The sequence below is a fragment of the Sturnus vulgaris genome, chromosome 6 (genome assembly GCF_052056855.1).
Source record: "Sturnus vulgaris isolate bStuVul1 chromosome 6, bStuVul1.hap1, whole genome shotgun sequence".
Lineage (NCBI taxonomy): Eukaryota > Metazoa > Chordata > Aves > Passeriformes > Sturnidae > Sturnus > Sturnus vulgaris.
Window position 1 is genome coordinate 24961900 of NC_142248.1, and position 17835 is coordinate 24979734.

Genomic DNA, 17835 nt, shown 5'->3' on the forward strand with positions numbered 1-17835 from the left:
CGGCGCGCACAGCCGTTGTCATGGTTCCGCGGTGCCACTTCCGCCCGCCGTCAGTTCCGCGGCGATGGCGGCGCTGCGCGGGCGGGCGCTGCTGGCCCCGCTCGGGGCGCGCCTGAGGGCCGGGCCCCGCGCCCCGCTCCGCTCCGCCGCCTCCGCCCCGCCGCTCTACGATGTCGTAGTGTCGGGCGGCGGCATGGTCGGGAGCGCCATGGCCGCCGTGCTGGGTAAGGACACTCACCCGCAGTGTGAGACAACCGTGTGTAGGATCTCAGTGTCCGGGATCCTGCTGTGGGATCTCCTTGATCCTGCGTCCTCGTGTGACAGCGCTCTAAAGTTGACCCAAAGGTGTTTGGTGAGCTGATCGGTGATGAGCCTGGCCGTATTGTGTGTGTGCACAGCTGTTAATGGAGCCATCAATTGGAGTTTTATAGACTGTAGCGTTTCTGTCAAGCGTCCTCATTCTTAAATAGCTGATTGATAATGTCATCCATAGCTGAAAATGCTTTCCTGATTATAGAATCACAGAATAGGTTGGAAGGGACCTCAAATATCGCCTAATTCCAACCCCCTACTATATGCACGGACACCTTCCATTGACCGGGTTGCTCTGAGCCACATCCAGCCTGGCCTCAAACACCTCCAGGGCTGGGACATTTACAACTTCTCTGAGCAACCTGTTCCAGTGTCTCACCACCCTCATAGCAAAGAACTTCTTCCTAATATCTAATCTAAACCGACTCTCTTTCACTTTGAATCCATTACCCCTGGTCCTGTTACTACATGATCTTGTTTAAAGTTCCTTTTTGTCTTTCTTGTGGGCTTCTTTCAGGTCCTGTCACCCCTAAGCCATCTCTTTTCCAAGCTGAACAAACCCAATTCTCTCAGCCTTTCTTTGTAGGAGAAGTGTTCCATCTCTCTAATTATTATTATCCAATCCCAGGTTTCATTCTCTAATCCCTGTTTTAATCACTGGAATACTAAGTTAAAATGGATTTCTGCTTGCTTTGTATCATTAGAGATCCTGGGAGTGCTGGCTAATTCTTTATTTGCAACATGGATTCAGAAAGGTGCTGTAGCAACAGAAACCTTAAGAAAAGATAGTGCACAGAAGATCGAAGATCCTGAGCAACAAGTGCTTTACAAGTATAAGGCTTTTCCTTGAAAGCTTAAATTCTGCTTGTATTGTTAAACAAGAATACAGTGGATATGAGACTCCAGCAGTGATATCTAAGGCTCATAAGCAGGTTTGGGACCTCTCAGAAGATGAGATTATTTCTGTGCATAATCTAGAAAATAGCCCAGGACACTGCTGTCTTTAGGACTGCTGTAGTAGTAAACTCTACACATTGCAGGGACACCACTTCTGTCCTCAGTACCTTTTGCATCTGTAGTGGTTGGGGTGTTGCAAGCATGGCCAGCTCAGCTGCAGTGTTTTATACTTTACTTAAGTCTTCTTTTTTTTTTTTTTTTTCAGTTCTCTTTAACTGGAAATTTAAAGTCTAAACTGCTTGTGCTATTCCACTGTTAGAATGTAAGGACAGAGAAAATATTAATTTAATTGCTTTGTATAACAGAAGTTTTATTTTGATCTCTTCTTCTAAAGGAGAATTTTGTCTAGGCTCTGGAAAATGTGTTCTGGGTATGGAACACATTTCAGGTTTCACTTGATAATACTCCAGTAATTAATTTTCATTTAAAAATGGCACAAATTTGTACAAAAATGTAAGCTTTATGTAAAAGCAAAATATGTAATCCTTGCTTTAGCTGCAAAAGAGTTGTTCATCTCAGTAACAGGACTGTAGTCATAAAGCTTTAACATACAAAAGTTTACTTGCCCAGTCAAGATCTATATTGTGTATGTATTTTTTTAATAAGTGCTGTATCTACTCGGTCTTATTACAAAAACTCAGGTGTTTTGCTATTGAGATTTTTGATAGGAGCACAAAGCATGTATTTGCTTATTTTAGGGCATGACATCCACTTTCATGATAAAAAGATTGCTTTGCTGGAGGCTGGTCCTAGGAAGGAATATGATCATATGCCAGACAGTTACAGTAACAGGGTCAGTTCCATCTCCCCTGGATCAGCAACCCTCCTAAGCAGTAAGTATGATTTTGTTTTTTGCATTTTTGACATTTATATTTGAGCAGGTTTTGTTTAAACAAAAACCCTTTTGACCATGTGCTGCCTTCACCCTAACATCAGTAGAATTATTTGCTTTTGTCTCTATATGCTGAGTTGTGTTTATTAATTTCGAATTCTCTTGATAATAGGGACCTGTGTTCTGATATCTTGGTCTGATTTGTTATTATATAAATATTTGTGACTTTAGGCTACTGAAAGGTTGTAAGGTGCCTTCTACAGCACCTGGAATGTTCTGATCACAAAAGAAGCTTAGTCTGGTAACTCAGTCCTTAATTAATGAGGATTAATTGTCATTTTAAAGAGATATTTGAGCCTTGATTCCTTATGGAGAAATAAATGTTCTGTACAATAATGGCTGTGCATTTCTGTGTCTGTTTTATTGCCCAGTGATGGGACAGTGAGAGTTGGCTGTGGGGTCAGAGGTTCATGGAGAGCTCTTGTTTCTTTCCTGCTGGCTTGTGTTAACAGTAAAACAATGTGAGAGCTCTGATAGCACTGAGGCAGACCTGGCCCTGTCTAGGGATGGTGCAAGCCAAGCCTGAGCAGAGTCAGGGAAGGGTGGAGGAGAGTGTGGAGTGAGCTTCAGTTTTGGTCTCAGTGTCACACATGAAGCTGTATCTCCATGTATATATGTTCTTTTTCTGTTTCAGGTTGTGGTGCCTGGGATCATGTCTGCAGCCTGAGACTCAAACCTTTCCGGCGAATGCAGGTGCCTGACCTAGGGCTGCAGATACACCACATGTCTGGCTACTCTGAATTCTCAAAAGCACTTACATCAATGATACAAAGGTTTTTCTTTCTATGGTAAAGGGCAGGTCATGCTTATGTTAATTTCTGTCCCTTTTTTGTGGGTAGCAGTCTGCTCAGAAATACCTGTCCTCAGGGTCTTGATGTTATAGGCGGAAAGGTGGATTCCTAATGGCAGATATAGATATTGAGGCATGTGTATTAGCCAGGAAATAATGGTAAAGGGTGTATTGGTTTGGCTGGGAGAGAGTTTCTTCTCTTCATGGTAGCTTGTATGGGACAGTGTTTCAGATTTGTATTAAAAACTGCTGATAACACAGGGATGTTTGAGTTATTGCTGACCAGCGCTTGCACAGTGCCAAGGCTGTCTCACACTGCCCTGCCAGCAAACAAGCTGGGGTGCACAAGAAGATGTGAGGGTACACAGGCTGGACAACTGACCCTGACTGATAATCCATACCATATGGTGTCATGCTCAGCAATAAAAGCTGAGGAAAAGAAGAAGGAAAGATGGGAAGTTTGGAGTGATGGTGTTTGTCTTCCCAACCATTGTGCCTGATGGGACCCTGCTCTCCTGGAGATAGCTAAACACCTGTTTGCCCTTGGGAAGCAGTGAATTAATTCCTTAGTTTGCTTTTCTTGCACATGTGGCTTTTGTTTTTCCAATTAAATTGCATTTACCTCAAGCCATGAGTTTTGTACTTTCACCCTTCCAGTTTTCTTCCCCATCCCAGTGCAGGGGAGTAAGGAAGCAGCTGTGTGGGACTGAGCTCCCTGCTGAAGTTAACCTACAGCAAGGTTGTAGGGTAGATTTATATGTCAGTTATGTAGCAGGAAAGTAGGGATATAAAGCTTGACTTGGAATTACTTTTTGAGCTTAAGCTAAATCATTTAATGAAATTAGTTATGTAGTGCACTTTAGTAGCTGGGAACGTAATCCAGGATGTTTCCTCTAGTTCTGTATTTCTAGATTACTATGTCTTTTGGCTGTTAAGTCCCTGAAATGGACTTAATTATCACATAGCTTCATGTAATGTATTTTTTCTTCGTAGGTGTGGGATGCTTGTTCAGAAGCCATGATCGTTTTTGAGAAAGATGACTTAGATGACATGGGTTACATAGTGGAGAATGATGTCATTATGTCTGCTCTCACAAAACAGTTAGATGCAGTAGCAGGTAGTGGACAACTTCTTCAATGTTTTATTTCCTGCAGGTAGCTTTCAGTTACTTGCCTTCTATTGTGTATACTAAGTCTTGAGAGGGAGAAATTCGTCTAACAAGTAACTCTTGAGAAATGGGTAGCTTCTGGAATTGGGAAGGGAGGGATAAATCTAACTTCCAAAGGCTACAGAGCAGTAAAGCACTTGCACATGCGGTTCTCCAGAATACAGTCTCTCCAAAATTTGATTTAATTAAAAGATCTGTAGCTCCTTATCCAGAGCAGGCCTTGCAGTCCATATATATGGGCTTGTCCATATATGTTCTTTTGGGGTGCCTTGAGAATTGTAGAGTGAGCTCATAAGGTGCCGCTGAAACACATGTGGCTGTGGTAGTGATGTTTCCTTTTGTCCTGTTCGTGTCATGCTGTGACCATGGTACTCTGTGTTCCCATCAGACCGGGTGGAGGTTTTCTACAGGAGCAAAGCAGTTGGGTACACCTGGCCCCTTTCTTCCCACAGCTGTGACACAAGCCCTTGGGTCCAAGTTGAGTTAGCTGATGGACGCAGACTTCAGACCAAGCTGCTGGTAATTAAGCTCTTTATTTCTGTTGATGAGGTGTCATCTCTGACCCAAGTCCTTTCCACTGGATTTGGTTCTGATTCCATGTGTGCTGTTCCACCTATGTGGAGTGCTAGAGTGAGGTGAGTGGCTAACCCTGTCAGAGAGGGTGTGGGACACTGGGCATGGCTTTCTCTCAGCCTGGTGCAAGGAGATGCTGATGAATTTGAGAAGAGCAGAAGGGGCCACCTCTTCTGGTTTTGGGGGATTTTTTTTTTTTTTTCTGAATGAACAGACAATATATAGGTGCAGGCTGAGGTTTTGACAGTGAAATACTAGCTCCTCATCTTTCTAGGAGCTGCTGAAGAAGTTGCTTTGCATTTCTTTGTTTTACAGATTGGTGCAGATGGTCATAACTCTATGGTCCGGAAGGAAGCTGAAATTAAGAACATTCAACATCAGTATGATCAGTCAGCTGTGGTGGCAACTCTCCATTTATCTGAGGTAAAATTCTGCTAAACTGACTCTTCCATAAGCAGCAGAACCTAGGAGGGTGATCTGGCTTGCTGTCCACTTGCTTCTTTCCATTGTAGGCTACAGACAACAATGTAGCATGGCAGCGGTTCCTTCCCACGGGGCCAATTGCACTTCTTCCGGTAAGGGGTCTGTATTTTTTTAATGTTTTTAAAAATTTTTGTAGTTTAGTAACTTTATTTCTGTCCATGTTTTTCTGTGTTGGTTCTGTCTCTTAATTTGCACATCTGCCCTTTCCTCTTTATTTATTATGTTTTCCCCTCCTGCTGTCTCACTTTATCCTTGGCATTTCCCACTTGTAACAAGTTGGGCTGGAGCTGTAATTTTCAGAGGGATTGGTGTGAGGCAGGGCAGTGGGGAAATCTTTGCACTGAATATTATTTTTTCTTCTTTTTCTCTTGATATTTACCCTTGACATTCTCTTAAACTAGCTATCTGACACTGCCAGCTCTCTGGTCTGGTCTACATCTCATGACCATGCATCAGAACTTGTCGCCATGGATGAGGAAAGCTTTGTGGATAGCATCAACTCTGCCTTTGTGAGTATCAGCCTTATGGCAGGAAAGAGACTGTAAGAAATAGAACAGTCCTGTAGCTTAAATGACAGTAATGGGAGAGGTGGATTCTTAAGTACCTTCCTCTGGTGAGAATGATAGAAAGAAAATATGACCCCTTGGGTCTGAATTAGGTTGGTTCTGAAAGCCACAGAAGTTAACCTAAGTTTCCAAAAGGTAGGAAGAGTAGGCTCATCCTAGTTGGAAATTTATATGTCCTAAAATGGTGAAGATAGTTTTTTTTTTTTTTCTACTGTAGAGTTTTGTCCAAGTGGTTAAAATTCAGTATTAGGAACTCAGATTTTTTTTAAACTGGGTTCTTTTATGGGTCTACTTTGGGTCAACTTCCAAAGATTTGTTTATCTGTTTCAGTGGAGCAACATAAACCACTCTGACTTCATTGACACCGCTGGGGCCATGTTTCGTTCTGTCATTTCCCTCCTGAAGCCCTCGGGGACTGCAGTCCGTCAGCTGCCCCCAAGCGTTGCTAAAGTGGATCCAGAGAGCCGAGCCATGTTCCCTCTTGGAATGGGGCACGCCACAGAGTATGTCCAGCACCGCGTGGCTCTTATCGGGTAAGGTCCTCAGTGGCAGCCTTGGCTGAGCGGGTGGCATGTTAGAAATGTCGTGAGGATAGCCACTCCCAGTCAACAAATTTGATGTTAGAAATAATATATTGTTCCAGTTTGACTTTACCCACATCCACTTTGTTCTCTGTGCTCTCATGTCCTTTTGTATGCAAATTGAAAGATAGTTATTTCCCTTTCCTGGTTTGTACAGTCTAGTGAAACAATCCAGTATCTCCTGCTGGATCTGAATTTTCCCTTGCATTTTACCAGCCATTCTGTGCACCAGTTTGAGTTTTAAACTCACCTTTCTTGAACATAAATGACAAAAATTACTCCATGTGGGATGTCAGAGACTTTTGTATGGTGGCCTATTCAAACAGGAAAATACCACATTTCTTGTATGTACTTTCTTCTCTGCCCCAGCTGTAGTACGGTAGTAGCTTTTAGTAATTCTTGGATGGTGTGCTACACTTCTGTGTGGTACACTTTTCATCTTTCCAACATGTGAACCACTCTATGCTTGGGAGCACACTGTGCTTTATAGCTTGGTAAAGCACATGATCTTGCATTTCATATAAAAAATTAACTTAATTTCTCTAACTTTGTGACTCCCATACCAATGTTTGTCTTTGAGCTTTGCAGATAAGTCTATTCATAGAAGAACCCAATTTTGTTTCTATTCAATGATAATCCCACCTCTCCTTTATACTCATGATGTCTGTCCAGTTTGTGTTTGTGCAGTGTGCCATTGACAGAGGTCCTGTTGTGCTGAGGTCACTTACAAAAACATGCAGGCCTGTTCCACACAGATCTGAGAGGGCTTTGGCTAGTCACCTCTTTATAATTTTTCCTTTCAGACCTGCTTTTTGTTACCTCCCCTTTGTCTTGCTTCTTACAACTGGAGAGGCAGTCAGGTAGTTCAGCATAGTATGCAAGGAGGTACTGGATAAAGCGCATGTACTGCTCTAAGGTGGTTCATTGCAAAGAGGTGAGGAGCACTACACTGATCCCTTCTGGGGTTTGTCAGCTGCTGTGGCTTTCTTCAAAAGGGAAATACATTTCTGTCTTCTCTTGCTCCAGGGATGCAGCACACAGAGTCCACCCACTTGCAGGACAAGGAGTGAACCTGGGCTTTGGTGATGTTGCATGCTTAGCTCATCACCTCAGTGCAGCAGCCTTCAATGGGAGCGATCTGGGTAAGGATCCAAGCCAACGCAGTGGCAGTAAGAGGATTAGTCTTCCAGGCCTTTGCTGCAGTACCTCTGGTTAAGCATGCTGCTGTCTTGTGTTTGAGAGCTTTGTCGAAGCAAAGCTGTTCTGATGTCTGTTGGCTGTGGAGCAGTTCAAGATTCTTGGATGCAGTTTCCATCCCACAAATCTTAAAGCTGCTTTAAAAAAAAAAAGTCTGCAGGATGGCAGTTAGAGGCGTGGTGAGATGAAGAGCATGAGCTGGTGGAAGGAAGTCTTTATTGAGATGGACCATTTCTCTGTTCTCTTTCAGTTGCCAGAGGAAACTGCTCTATAGATAAGATGCACAACTGTTTGTGGCACATCAAGTGTAATAGAAGCATTCCATTATCTCTTCCAGGCTCCTTAAAACACCTTCTCAAGTTTGAAACAGAACGTCAGAGGCATAATGTGTCCTTGATAGCTGCCACTGATGTGCTAAAAAGGCTGTATTCTACCACACTGGCTCCTCTGGTGTTGCTGAGGACATGGGGATTGCAAGCAACAAATGCTCTACCTCCTGTCAAAGTAAGGATCTCACTTTAGTGAGGGCTGTAGGAATTGTCCAAAACTATTCACGAAATATGCAAAAGATGTAAAGATCTTCGTTTGTTTTAAATGAAACTTTTTTGGTTGAAAAATACTAGTTTAAACTGGGGGGTTTGTGTCCTGAATGGGCCTGGGGAGTTCCTAAATAACTGATGGCTCAGTAGTAACTTTTTTTCCCCTGCACAACAAGGGAATATAAAAGATCTAAGTGTCTTATATTCTGTATCAATAATTAGGAGTTAGAGGTCATCAGAAGTCTTTGGCTTTATTTTACTGTGGAATGAAAATGTCAAAACTTGAATTGTATTCCAGCAATGCACAGAAAAAACAGGCCTGTGAAGACACATCTTCACTAAAACATTGGGTGACTTCACAAGATGTGATGTGCAACCCACACTAACCTGTTTCTGTGCTGTTTTGCCTTGTGAATTGTTCCCTCATGGCAGAAAGTTCAAGTCTCTAAAATGGAAATTACCTGAGGAAGGCAGTTTCCGTCTTAAACAGACCCCCTCTGTTTGCAGTGTAGCTGCCTGAACTCTTCACCCTCTTGGCCTAGATGCTGGATTTTTGTGAGATTCCTTAAGCCCTCTGCCCTCAAAGCTACCAAGCACCAGCAAATTAGATTCTCATTTTTGGATTTCAATTTTATTTCATTTATTCTCCATCTTCATATTAAACACAGGTGCCCTGTTTCTTTTGTGTTATGGTCACAGTTGAGACACTTCCTCAATTGAAAATCAATACATTCCTAAGGCAGAGCAGCTGCCACTGGCACAGTGTCTTCATTAAGGAAGACAATGCTGCTGCCTCAGCACTCAGAATTTTTTTTCTCTTTTTCTGTTTAAATGAAAAAAACAAAGATGTCTTTTTGGAGCACAGAATCCATTGGTAACAGCAGCTTTGTGTTACTTGGGAAGGAAAGGAATGCTACAATTTTGTTAATTTTCTGGGATATAGGGATAGGTTCTCTGCACGTGGCTAGAAAGACTGGCCAAGAACTGTTGTTTTATGAAACATTAATATGAAACATTTAATTTAGATGAAAGGAAAGGTGCCTAAAGGTTGTTTCTAAAACACATGCTTATGAATTACTTCTCTTTTTCTTTTCTTTTAGGAGCAGATCATGGCTTTTGCTAGCAAGTGATCTGTTGTCAGTCTGCCTGTCAGCAGCTTGCCTATGAATGCACTGCCCTTAAATGGACTGTGACTGACTTGAATCTTTGAATTGTTATTTTAATTTACAATAAAACTGAGGGACTGAGCTGTGTATTACATCATCCACTGGTTTATGCAAAAGCTGTCTTATTTGCCCTCCTCAAGAGGATTTAGGGTTTCTTTCCATACTACCACGATGTCTTGAGCCACAGAACTAAATGTCCAATGTGCTTTTAGTTTGGGCCTCCTGAATTGAAGATTGAGATGCAAACAGCTGTCTGTCTTTTGGCAAACACAGTGCTGAATTTTGCCAACTGCTGATTAATTTTTAACAGCTTTTGCTGCTTTGTTACTTTCAGTTTCTTCTGATATGATTTCTAGAGCTGTAATGTCACTCCTGGGTTCTTGGCACCTCAGCTCGGACAAAAGGGCTAGTTTGCAGCAGAGGGAGGCCACGCATGGTGGCAGATACATTTTAAAACTGTCCTTCTTTCACACTTTCCCTGCCTTTCTCTTGGTGTTTTATATAATAATGGTGTTTCTCGTGGAACTGGCTAGTCTTAAGGGCTCTATGGTAAAGATTCAAGGAAACAATAATATCTAGTAAAGAAAATAATACCACAACATCTTGATTATTGTTAAAAATGCTTTAATTACTAAAATAGACAATTCAAGATATTCTGTCTTAGGTTCCAAACACCAGCCTCTTGCATTAGATGTTTTCCACTCACACAATTAAACTAAGCACTGCCCATGGGCAAGATTTACACATATGGTTGACCAGTATCAGAAATCAACATCAGAAAGAATGAAACATAAGTTTTGAGCTGAAAGCTTGTGCTTCTGCAGTCACTCATATTAGGCAGTTCTTGTTAGTGGCTGGCTAAAAGACATTACAAAGGAGGAGATAAAAATCAGGGCTGCAAGTAGACCTCTTCTCTTAAAAGGCTGCTTACTCTTTAGTTTAGCTAATAAATAATCTCATTGCACTAGGGTAAGTGTGAGGACTTGACTGGGTTTGTCCAGATCCCCCCACCCACTTGGGTTCAGATGTAAACAGCAGGGGCTCAATTCTGCAATTTCTTGCAAAAATAAACCTTTTAATAGAGTTTCTTTCATAACTGAAGGATCATGCCGGTAACAGACAGCAGAAGTTCTGCTTCAGTTAATGAATTATGCCACTGAGAAATGAAGGCCCTGAGCATTCAGAATAAATGCAACTTTGGTACTGGGAAGCAGATGCTCCCCCCTAGCATTTGTAGTACCAGAGTCTGAGGAAAAGAATGCAGAAAGAACAACTCCTCCTGCATGGTACCCTTCTAGCCCCTTTTCACTATGGACAAAATCCAGCCTTCAAGCCCTCCTTAGGGCTAGTGTGAGTTCAGGGGGCAGATAACACTGCTGCTTCTTCCTTAGGTACAGCAGCCCACCTTCAAACTACAGCTTCACTTATGCCAGCTCTTAGCCCCAAGATCCAGTAAGAGTTTGTCACAGCACTGGCTCAGACTGAAAGATAACTTCTGGATTATTAAATTAGCTTGCTATCAGGATAATGCAGCCTGGACAGTGGCCAGTAACTACTGCATCCTATTTCGTGTTTGTTGTCTTGTTCACTGAAGACAAAATGAATGCATTTGCAGGCACCTTGTTCTGCAGACCAAACCATATACCAAGTTTTGCCAACAGTAGAAAGAGGAATAAGAAACGTTTATGTTTGAGAAGAGACCACAATTACTTTCTTCATGTTCAAACAGAAGCTGCTAGAGAAGAAGGAACAGAACTTTGGTGTGACATAGGAATTTCTCCATGTGTATCTCAAACAGATTCTGGTAAGGAGTACACATGTAGAATGAGCATTTCCTGTTTGAAGAAGCAGCCTGAATTTATGGCAAGGTGTCATTGATGGGATAAGTATGGATGGCTCCATCCCCAGCCCTTGGCTTCTTGTTGCTGATTGAACTTGTTCAATCAAAAGCATGCCTTGCACCCTCATGCTGTAAAACCTGAGATATGAGAAGGGATAGCTTAATCAGCCACAGGCAAACTTGCACTGCTAACTGGAGGAAAGGACTAATGTTCACAGTAAGGCAAATTTCTAAGTCTCCAAACTGTTTGGCAAGACCATAGAAGACATGAGTGCACTACTTCCTCCCCTTGCTGGGAATTACCAATTATTTTCAAATCCAGTTTGCAGAGAAGGCAGTGTGAGGGCAGTCTTTGGTTTGACAGAAGCAGGAAAGGTGTTTTAGAGCAAACAGGTAACTGCAACTGCCCAGCTGGGAAATGTTCATCACAATACATCAGTGAATGAAAGTTTCCCTTAGTCACATGAGTAATACTTCTCTGTTGTGGTGAGGTAAATCCACCTTTACCTTACACATTCCTTGGGGAAGAAAAGACAGTAGCAAGCTTACAATTATTTCATGGGGTGGAAAAAGTCTCTACAGCTGTTTTTACTTAGGGCAACAGATGGGTTTCAAATGGGACACCACACCTTAGAGCTCACTCCAGCCAAAGGGACTGTGGTGCTCACTGGGCTGTGCCATGCCTGCTGTCCTTGGGATAGCACTAGACTTGACTCTTGTCAAGTTAGATGTCCTGAATCCGAATGAAAGAACCCGAGGAGCACCAGCAGCGGAAGGAAGAAGGCTGTGGGTGTGCCTTGCTGAGAGCAGAGAAACAGAACTGGCTCTCACAGAAAAGTGAGCTGTCAGATCAGCCATTTAATCTGACTGCAATCTCCTTGTGGGTGGAATGTGACAAGCTCTTCTTCTGGCAGTTGAGTTTCAATAGCTGGCACTGCTGCCTCGTTGTGCCAGCACAACTATGTGTTATGACTACATGCTACATGAATAAATTTATCAAGTCTGGTAGTCAGATGTACGGCATAGCTGCACAGACTTGTAAAGGGCAGCAAAACTGAAACACAGGCACACATTCTGCTTAGGAAATGCCTACTGCCAAAAAAAAAATGCTTGGTAAATTACTGTTTTAGCCAACACCTTTCCTAAAATCATGCCCAAAGTGTACTTACAGCAGGCCCTTCCTGAAAGGCTGGAGTATTCTTGTATTTGCTAAGCTAGCAGCTGCATTCTTGGAACACTGAGGTTGGCAGCATCCAGAGTTGTTCACTTTTCTCTGAATGACTGTTGATGATGTTTCTGATTTCAGTATTTAACATCTCACGAGCAAACTTAAGTTATGTATGTTTAAAATAGAAGGGGGTAGAAGTCACATGTCTGTAGTCTGCCACCACATCCAGGAACTCTGTGCTTCTAACAAACTTGCTGGTGAAAGCTGGTTTTGAGCCCCTTGCATACTCTCTGTTGGGATTTAGACCTTTTTACTTTCATAAGGCAGATTCTGGATCATTTATGTCAATCACAGTTATAAATCATGCTCTCATTAGGCACAATGCCAATCCAGGCTAAAGATCTGTTGTATATCTTTGGTCCATGTTCTGCTCTGTAACCAGTCCCAGCTGAACAATATACCTGGAGATTGCAACTTATTTTCTCAGCATTTTCAGAAAGACTGAAGTCCACAGCAGTATCACAGGTCAATAAGTCATCCCCAGAGACTGCAGCAGGTAAAAGGTAGCACCCAAAGTCCAGCTTGTCTCTATGTTGTTTACTTTCTTTGTCAACTATAAAGGAAGAAAAACAAGTTGTTCCTGACAGTTCTCTAGATTCATAAGTTGTACAAATGACAGCAACTACATGTTACAAATCTGGAAAGATTCAGTAGATAATTAGTCAGAAAAATTAACTAATGCATGTTAATCAATAGGGATTTAACTGCTTTTCTCACCTTTAAGACTGTGTTGTCTCTAAATCCAAAACCTTCCTTTAATAAAGCAGTGATGTAAGTGAGATCCATGCAGAGGAAGGGACTGGCTGAGTTGTATCTCTCCATGTTATCACAGACTAGAGAAGGAAAAAAAATGGGATCTCAGCAAAATAAGGGCTTTTATCCACATTGTACAATTGAACTGAACTCAAGCCAAAGCTTATTAAAACAAGCTACTTTCATCTATTAGTGGGTATATATGACACATAGTACACACTATAGAGCTGTTCTACAATGTTGGAGAATAAACCATATAGTACATCCAGTTTCTCTTAACTCCATCATAAGTACATCTCTTATTACAGCAACATAATCCACACAGCTCTTTTGAAGAACCTCTGCTCAACTGATAACTAGCAGGATGCTAGGTTACTTATTTTTTCAAGAATAACTTGTTTTCATAATCTCTTTTCCACATATGGCTCCAGTAATGGATTCTACCTTCTAGGATGGCAGTTTATTTTATTTTTTCCAACCACACTTGTCCAAGGAAATGGAAGGGGCTATTGCCCAACTAACCACTCCCTTGCTTCAGCTCAGTCAAGATTCTGTAGTCAGGGTGACAGTGACTGGGACATGTATTTACACTAAGCATCATTTTCTAGACCTACGGTTACTGCCCAGTTCTAACAGCAGAAAGAGCAGAGTTCACTTCCTTCTAAGAAAAGATGAGCAACATCCTTCTACTATTAAAATGAGATAGAGAAGAATTAGTTCAGGATCACAGAATTGATCTCCTGATGCTCTAAAGCTAAGCAAGTGGTTTGATAATGTTAGGTAACATCTTAGCCATGTCTTTGGAAATAAGCTCTCTCACTATCCAGGGAAAAAATAACAACCAACCCACTCAAACTTTAGAGCCTAATCCCCTATTCAAAATCCAAGTTTCCAGGGAGATTAAGTTTAGCTGAAAAATGATTAAAATTTAGGCCTTATTTTAGATAAGTCAATCCTGAACTACGTAATTAAGTATCTTCTGCTGAAAAATATGGTCTACTCATTCTCATGAGAACAATCACAGTAGATAATCAAGAGATAACTTGCTTTTAGCAATCAGCAGCCAGGCAAGGTGGAAGCTCTTTATCCACAGGAGATACAAAACTAGAACAAGGATTCAGGAAGAAAGACAGGGGGAGGTAAAGGAATGTGGAAGAGGCTGTCCGACTTAAAAATCATTTACTCTCTCCCTCCATTTTGTTAAAGATTAAATAGGATTTAAGATGACAAACTTACAGAATTCAGCACTTTCTTAAACTCAGAGAGTTGCAGTTTGACAGAAGGAGCTCTTATTTTGTAGTGACTCTATGAACAATCTCCTTCTGAACAGAGCTGTAAAGCCACCAACCCCTCACTGCTCTATCATATGTCTTCTGCATCAGTTAGAGTTTTTGACTAATAGAAGTAACATGACAGGTATAAGTGAAATAAAGGTTAAATAAATTTGCTTTTCTTCCAAGTCACATAATGTACTGCCTACACACTCATATTTTTATTTCTTGTCCAAACCAGTTTCCCAGCTCATGACAATTACCTTCTTTGGCTTTTCTTTCAAAATCTCTCACTTCCAAAACACCTCCGCGTTCATAATCTGAAAAAGATGTGAGAAAACATCATCATAGACCTGACAGCATTCGATTTCTTCATCTAACTTGACCCTAGAGTGCAACTCAGCGATGCTGAACTAGGAGTGAGACCTGTTTGGAACAGAAGGCAGAGCTGCAGGTGTAACTGGAGCCTTGAGCACATTTCATGTGCTGAACACCAAACTGCAGTGGCAGATAAATGTCATTCCCTCGAGGCATTTTGTGTATCTCCTCTTTCTCAATAACATTCCTTTCCTCTCCATGTCTCCAGCCACCAGGGTTCCTCTGTCTACCTTCTGGTTGACATGCTCACATGTAGTAGATTATCCCAAATTTACCAATTAGGTTGGTGTCAGCTGCTCGATCATAGTAATAGGAGAAAGCATAGAAGGAACTTCCACGAATCTCATCTGGTTGGTGAAGTTTCCCTTTGACAACCTTGAGTACTTCCAAGTAGCAAGGCTTGAATCCTGTTTCTCCTGTCAGGATAAACACAGATGGGGTGAGCCAAAGATCATATGCAAGAGATGGAAGAAATAGTGGCAACAGGATGAGAAACAAAAGAAGCAGAGATTAAAGCATCAGAACAAGAGCTTAGATATCCCTTCTGTAACCCAACATGGCACCAGCATACAAGTAAGGACTCAAAAACACCCTCATCAAGAAGAACTGCTTAGAGCAGATCATTACTGGGTCTGAAAGAAGTGCCATGCAAACTGCTTCCATGTCAGACACAACTCCCATTGACATGTTCTGTGGTCAGCAGAATCTTCTACATCTGCTGCCACCTGTTAGATAAAACCTTGCTTTCTCTTCCCATCACACTGTAATTTTACCAACTCACTCCACACACACCAAATCTGCAATTCAGCTCTCATGTTCCCCAGTCTGTTCAAGTCTATGATGGCAGCAGACTCACCCTCTCTATGCAGCCTTAGAGACTTATTATTATTAGAGACTTAAGAAACAGTTCCACAAGTGAGATTAACTGGTAGGCCAAATGTTTGTGCCCTAACACAGACAGAATTTTTGCACTTTGCTCAAAGCCTCAGAAAAACCTCTCTTATTTGCACAAGTAATTCTCAACATTTCCTATAAAAGTATGATTTTGTAATAAGAGATCACAGTCAGAGGACAGAGGTATAGGTCAGCTACTCTTCAGCTTCAGATTTTAATCTGGATTTCTCAGAAGTCAACCTCTACAACTGGACAGCTATCCTTCATATTGTAATCATCATCAGTTAATTGAGGAAATATTTTACAAGGAAAAATTCAGATTCTGGAGATAAGACTTATTGTAAAAGAAATAAGTCTCCTTAATTTACCTTCTTTGTTGCCACCATACCGATATTTCACTCCCCCAAAGTGCCACTCTGCTTCCAACTGATTTGGCAAACAGGAACTGCGGAACATTTGTCCATCCACAACTGGAATGAGAGCAGAGAGGAGAGTCAAAAAGCACAGAATGTAACATAGCTATAGATCAATATGCAGAACCAGAAAAGGCTGAAACATCTTCATTAAAGTCTTTAAGCAAAAGTACAAAAATCTGAATTGATGGATTTGGCACTAACTGATTAGAAATTAAGGACTAGTCTCAAGTCTGGAAAAACTGTTTTGTCCTGCAAACAGCAGAGCAGCCAGGCTTGTCATTTCTTAATGAGATAAATGGTACAAGGGTATCTGGATAATGGCTATTCACCACAAAAGACAGGAAATTAGAGGTGATAAACACACAGATGCACAAACCCTAATGACAGCCGATAATCAAGACAAAGAAAGCAGCTGAGCAATGAAGACAAAACCGCCTAAGACAGAGATCAATGGCCACTACAGGATGCACTGAATGTACGTTGGAGGGATTCAACCAGAAATACTGTAACTGATAAGAAACATGATTATTGCTGCACATACAGGTCTCACAGAAAAAGTAAATTTCTAACAGAATGCTTGAGGCAGACTGTGGGATAGCAAAATTTACTATGGGATGCTTAGGGAAAGGCTCAAAGGCTGGGAAAAGGGGGAATCAAAGGATCAGGCAAGTGCAAGTATGGCAGACCAGAGGGGACTATAAAAGAACACAGTCACAAGTAAGCAGGCAGCTGGTCCTTGTGCTTTTCTGTCTGAGCCTTGTGACCAATCACTGCAGTCTGTCCTATCTTCTTCTCAATCCCTACTCCCAGCTATTTTTGATTTGAGTACATTCCAGTAATTATCACAAGTCCATCTAGCTGTCAATTAAGAATTCAGAAGGTGCAAAAACCCCAGGTCCTGGCCAGAGACTAGACAAAAGGCCCAAGCTCTGGGTGAGAGACTGGAAAGACTCAGGAATGTGAGTATGCACTCAGTTTAGTGACTGAGAGCCTGTGATGTGCTTGTGGGCTTCCATCTAGATGAGGCAGTGCACACAACAGGTCTGGGGAACACCACGGGCCAGGCAGATACCAGAGGCACCTAGGAAGTAGGTTTGGCTTAAGTAGCAGACCTCAGGAAAAGGATCTATTCATGCTGCTTATGCTTCTGTGGATACTTGCAAAGCTGTGTGTTTGTGGCTGGCCATGGTGTTTGTATGCTCTGTGCATTTCTGGAATTTGCATTTGAGTGTCACTTCTGGCTGATCTCAAATATAGGGAAAAGCAGCTGTCTCACAAGACAGCTCCTTAACAAGTGGCAGCTGTTTTCAGACAAATATATACCATCAGAAACAGAAAAGCACAAGATACAGAAGTGAAGAGACACAGGAAATGGGCTGCTGACACAAGGCTAAGTCTAAGCATCTCTTCATAAATCTTGAGTGTTTTCCTATATGAACATACCTTCCATATTCAAAGCTCCAAGCGTTGCCAGTCTTGCAGCTTTTAGTCCAAACCCCAAATAGCTGTGAACAACAGACAGACGTTATAGTCTTGATTCCTGCACATCTGGTTTGCTTTACCTATACCCCTTTTCCTACATCCTGGAACACCCAAACCAAATTTCCTTCCTCTGATTCCTACAAGGCTCCCCTCTCTAAAAGAGTTCCCTTTACCAGAACAACCTGAGGGCCAAAAGAGTGACACAAACCCAAGAAATACAAAGAGTTGTAAAAAGGTTAAATCTAAAACAGGAAGTGGTTAGAGCTGATGTGGCATTTATACAAGATGATCATGAAAAACAAAAAGGCACCCTCTTAAAATGAGGTAGAAAGAAGGGTATGTGCCGAGT

The 17835-nt window shown here is 41.9% G+C and overlaps 2 protein-coding genes across 8 annotated transcripts in view; one reads left to right on the plus strand and one right to left on the minus strand.

Annotated features, from left to right (window-relative positions):
• Positions 1 to 55: 55 nt before the first annotated feature.
• The window catches only part of COQ6 (coenzyme Q6, monooxygenase), an 18422-nt gene continuing 642 nt past the window's right edge, over positions 56 to 17835 (plus strand). Inside the window, exons 1-12 of one of the 5 annotated variants that reach the window (XM_014890563.2) lie at positions 56 to 224; positions 1968 to 2102; positions 2796 to 2854; positions 3945 to 4068; positions 4508 to 4638; positions 5008 to 5115; positions 5205 to 5267; positions 5577 to 5684; positions 6072 to 6274; positions 7349 to 7464; positions 7857 to 8023; positions 9159 to 9321. In XM_014890563.2, coding sequence (XP_014746049.2) covers positions 65 to 224; positions 1968 to 2102; positions 2796 to 2854; positions 3945 to 4068; positions 4508 to 4638; positions 5008 to 5115; positions 5205 to 5267; positions 5577 to 5684; positions 6072 to 6274; positions 7349 to 7464; positions 7857 to 8023; positions 9159 to 9188 — 1404 coding nt within the window. In that variant the 5' untranslated portion in view covers positions 56 to 64 and the 3' untranslated portion in view covers positions 9189 to 9321. The other 4 variants (XM_088167318.1, XM_088167319.1, XM_088167320.1 and 1 more) reach the window with 4 other exon arrangements.
• Positions 9832 to 17835, minus strand: part of ENTPD5 (ectonucleoside triphosphate diphosphohydrolase 5) — a 23374-nt gene continuing 15370 nt past the window's right edge. For all 3 annotated transcript variants that reach the window (XM_088167322.1, XM_088167323.1, XM_014890551.2), the window contains exons 9-14: positions 17448 to 17509; positions 15957 to 16058; positions 14970 to 15110; positions 14580 to 14636; positions 13010 to 13125; positions 9832 to 12845 (exon numbers count right to left, since the gene is read on the minus strand). In XM_088167322.1, coding sequence (XP_088023448.1) covers positions 12759 to 12845; positions 13010 to 13125; positions 14580 to 14636; positions 14970 to 15110; positions 15957 to 16058; positions 17448 to 17509 — 565 coding nt within the window. In that variant the 3' untranslated portion in view covers positions 9832 to 12758. The remainder of the gene's footprint in view (positions 12846 to 13009; positions 13126 to 14579; positions 14637 to 14969; positions 15111 to 15956; positions 16059 to 17447; positions 17510 to 17835) is intronic.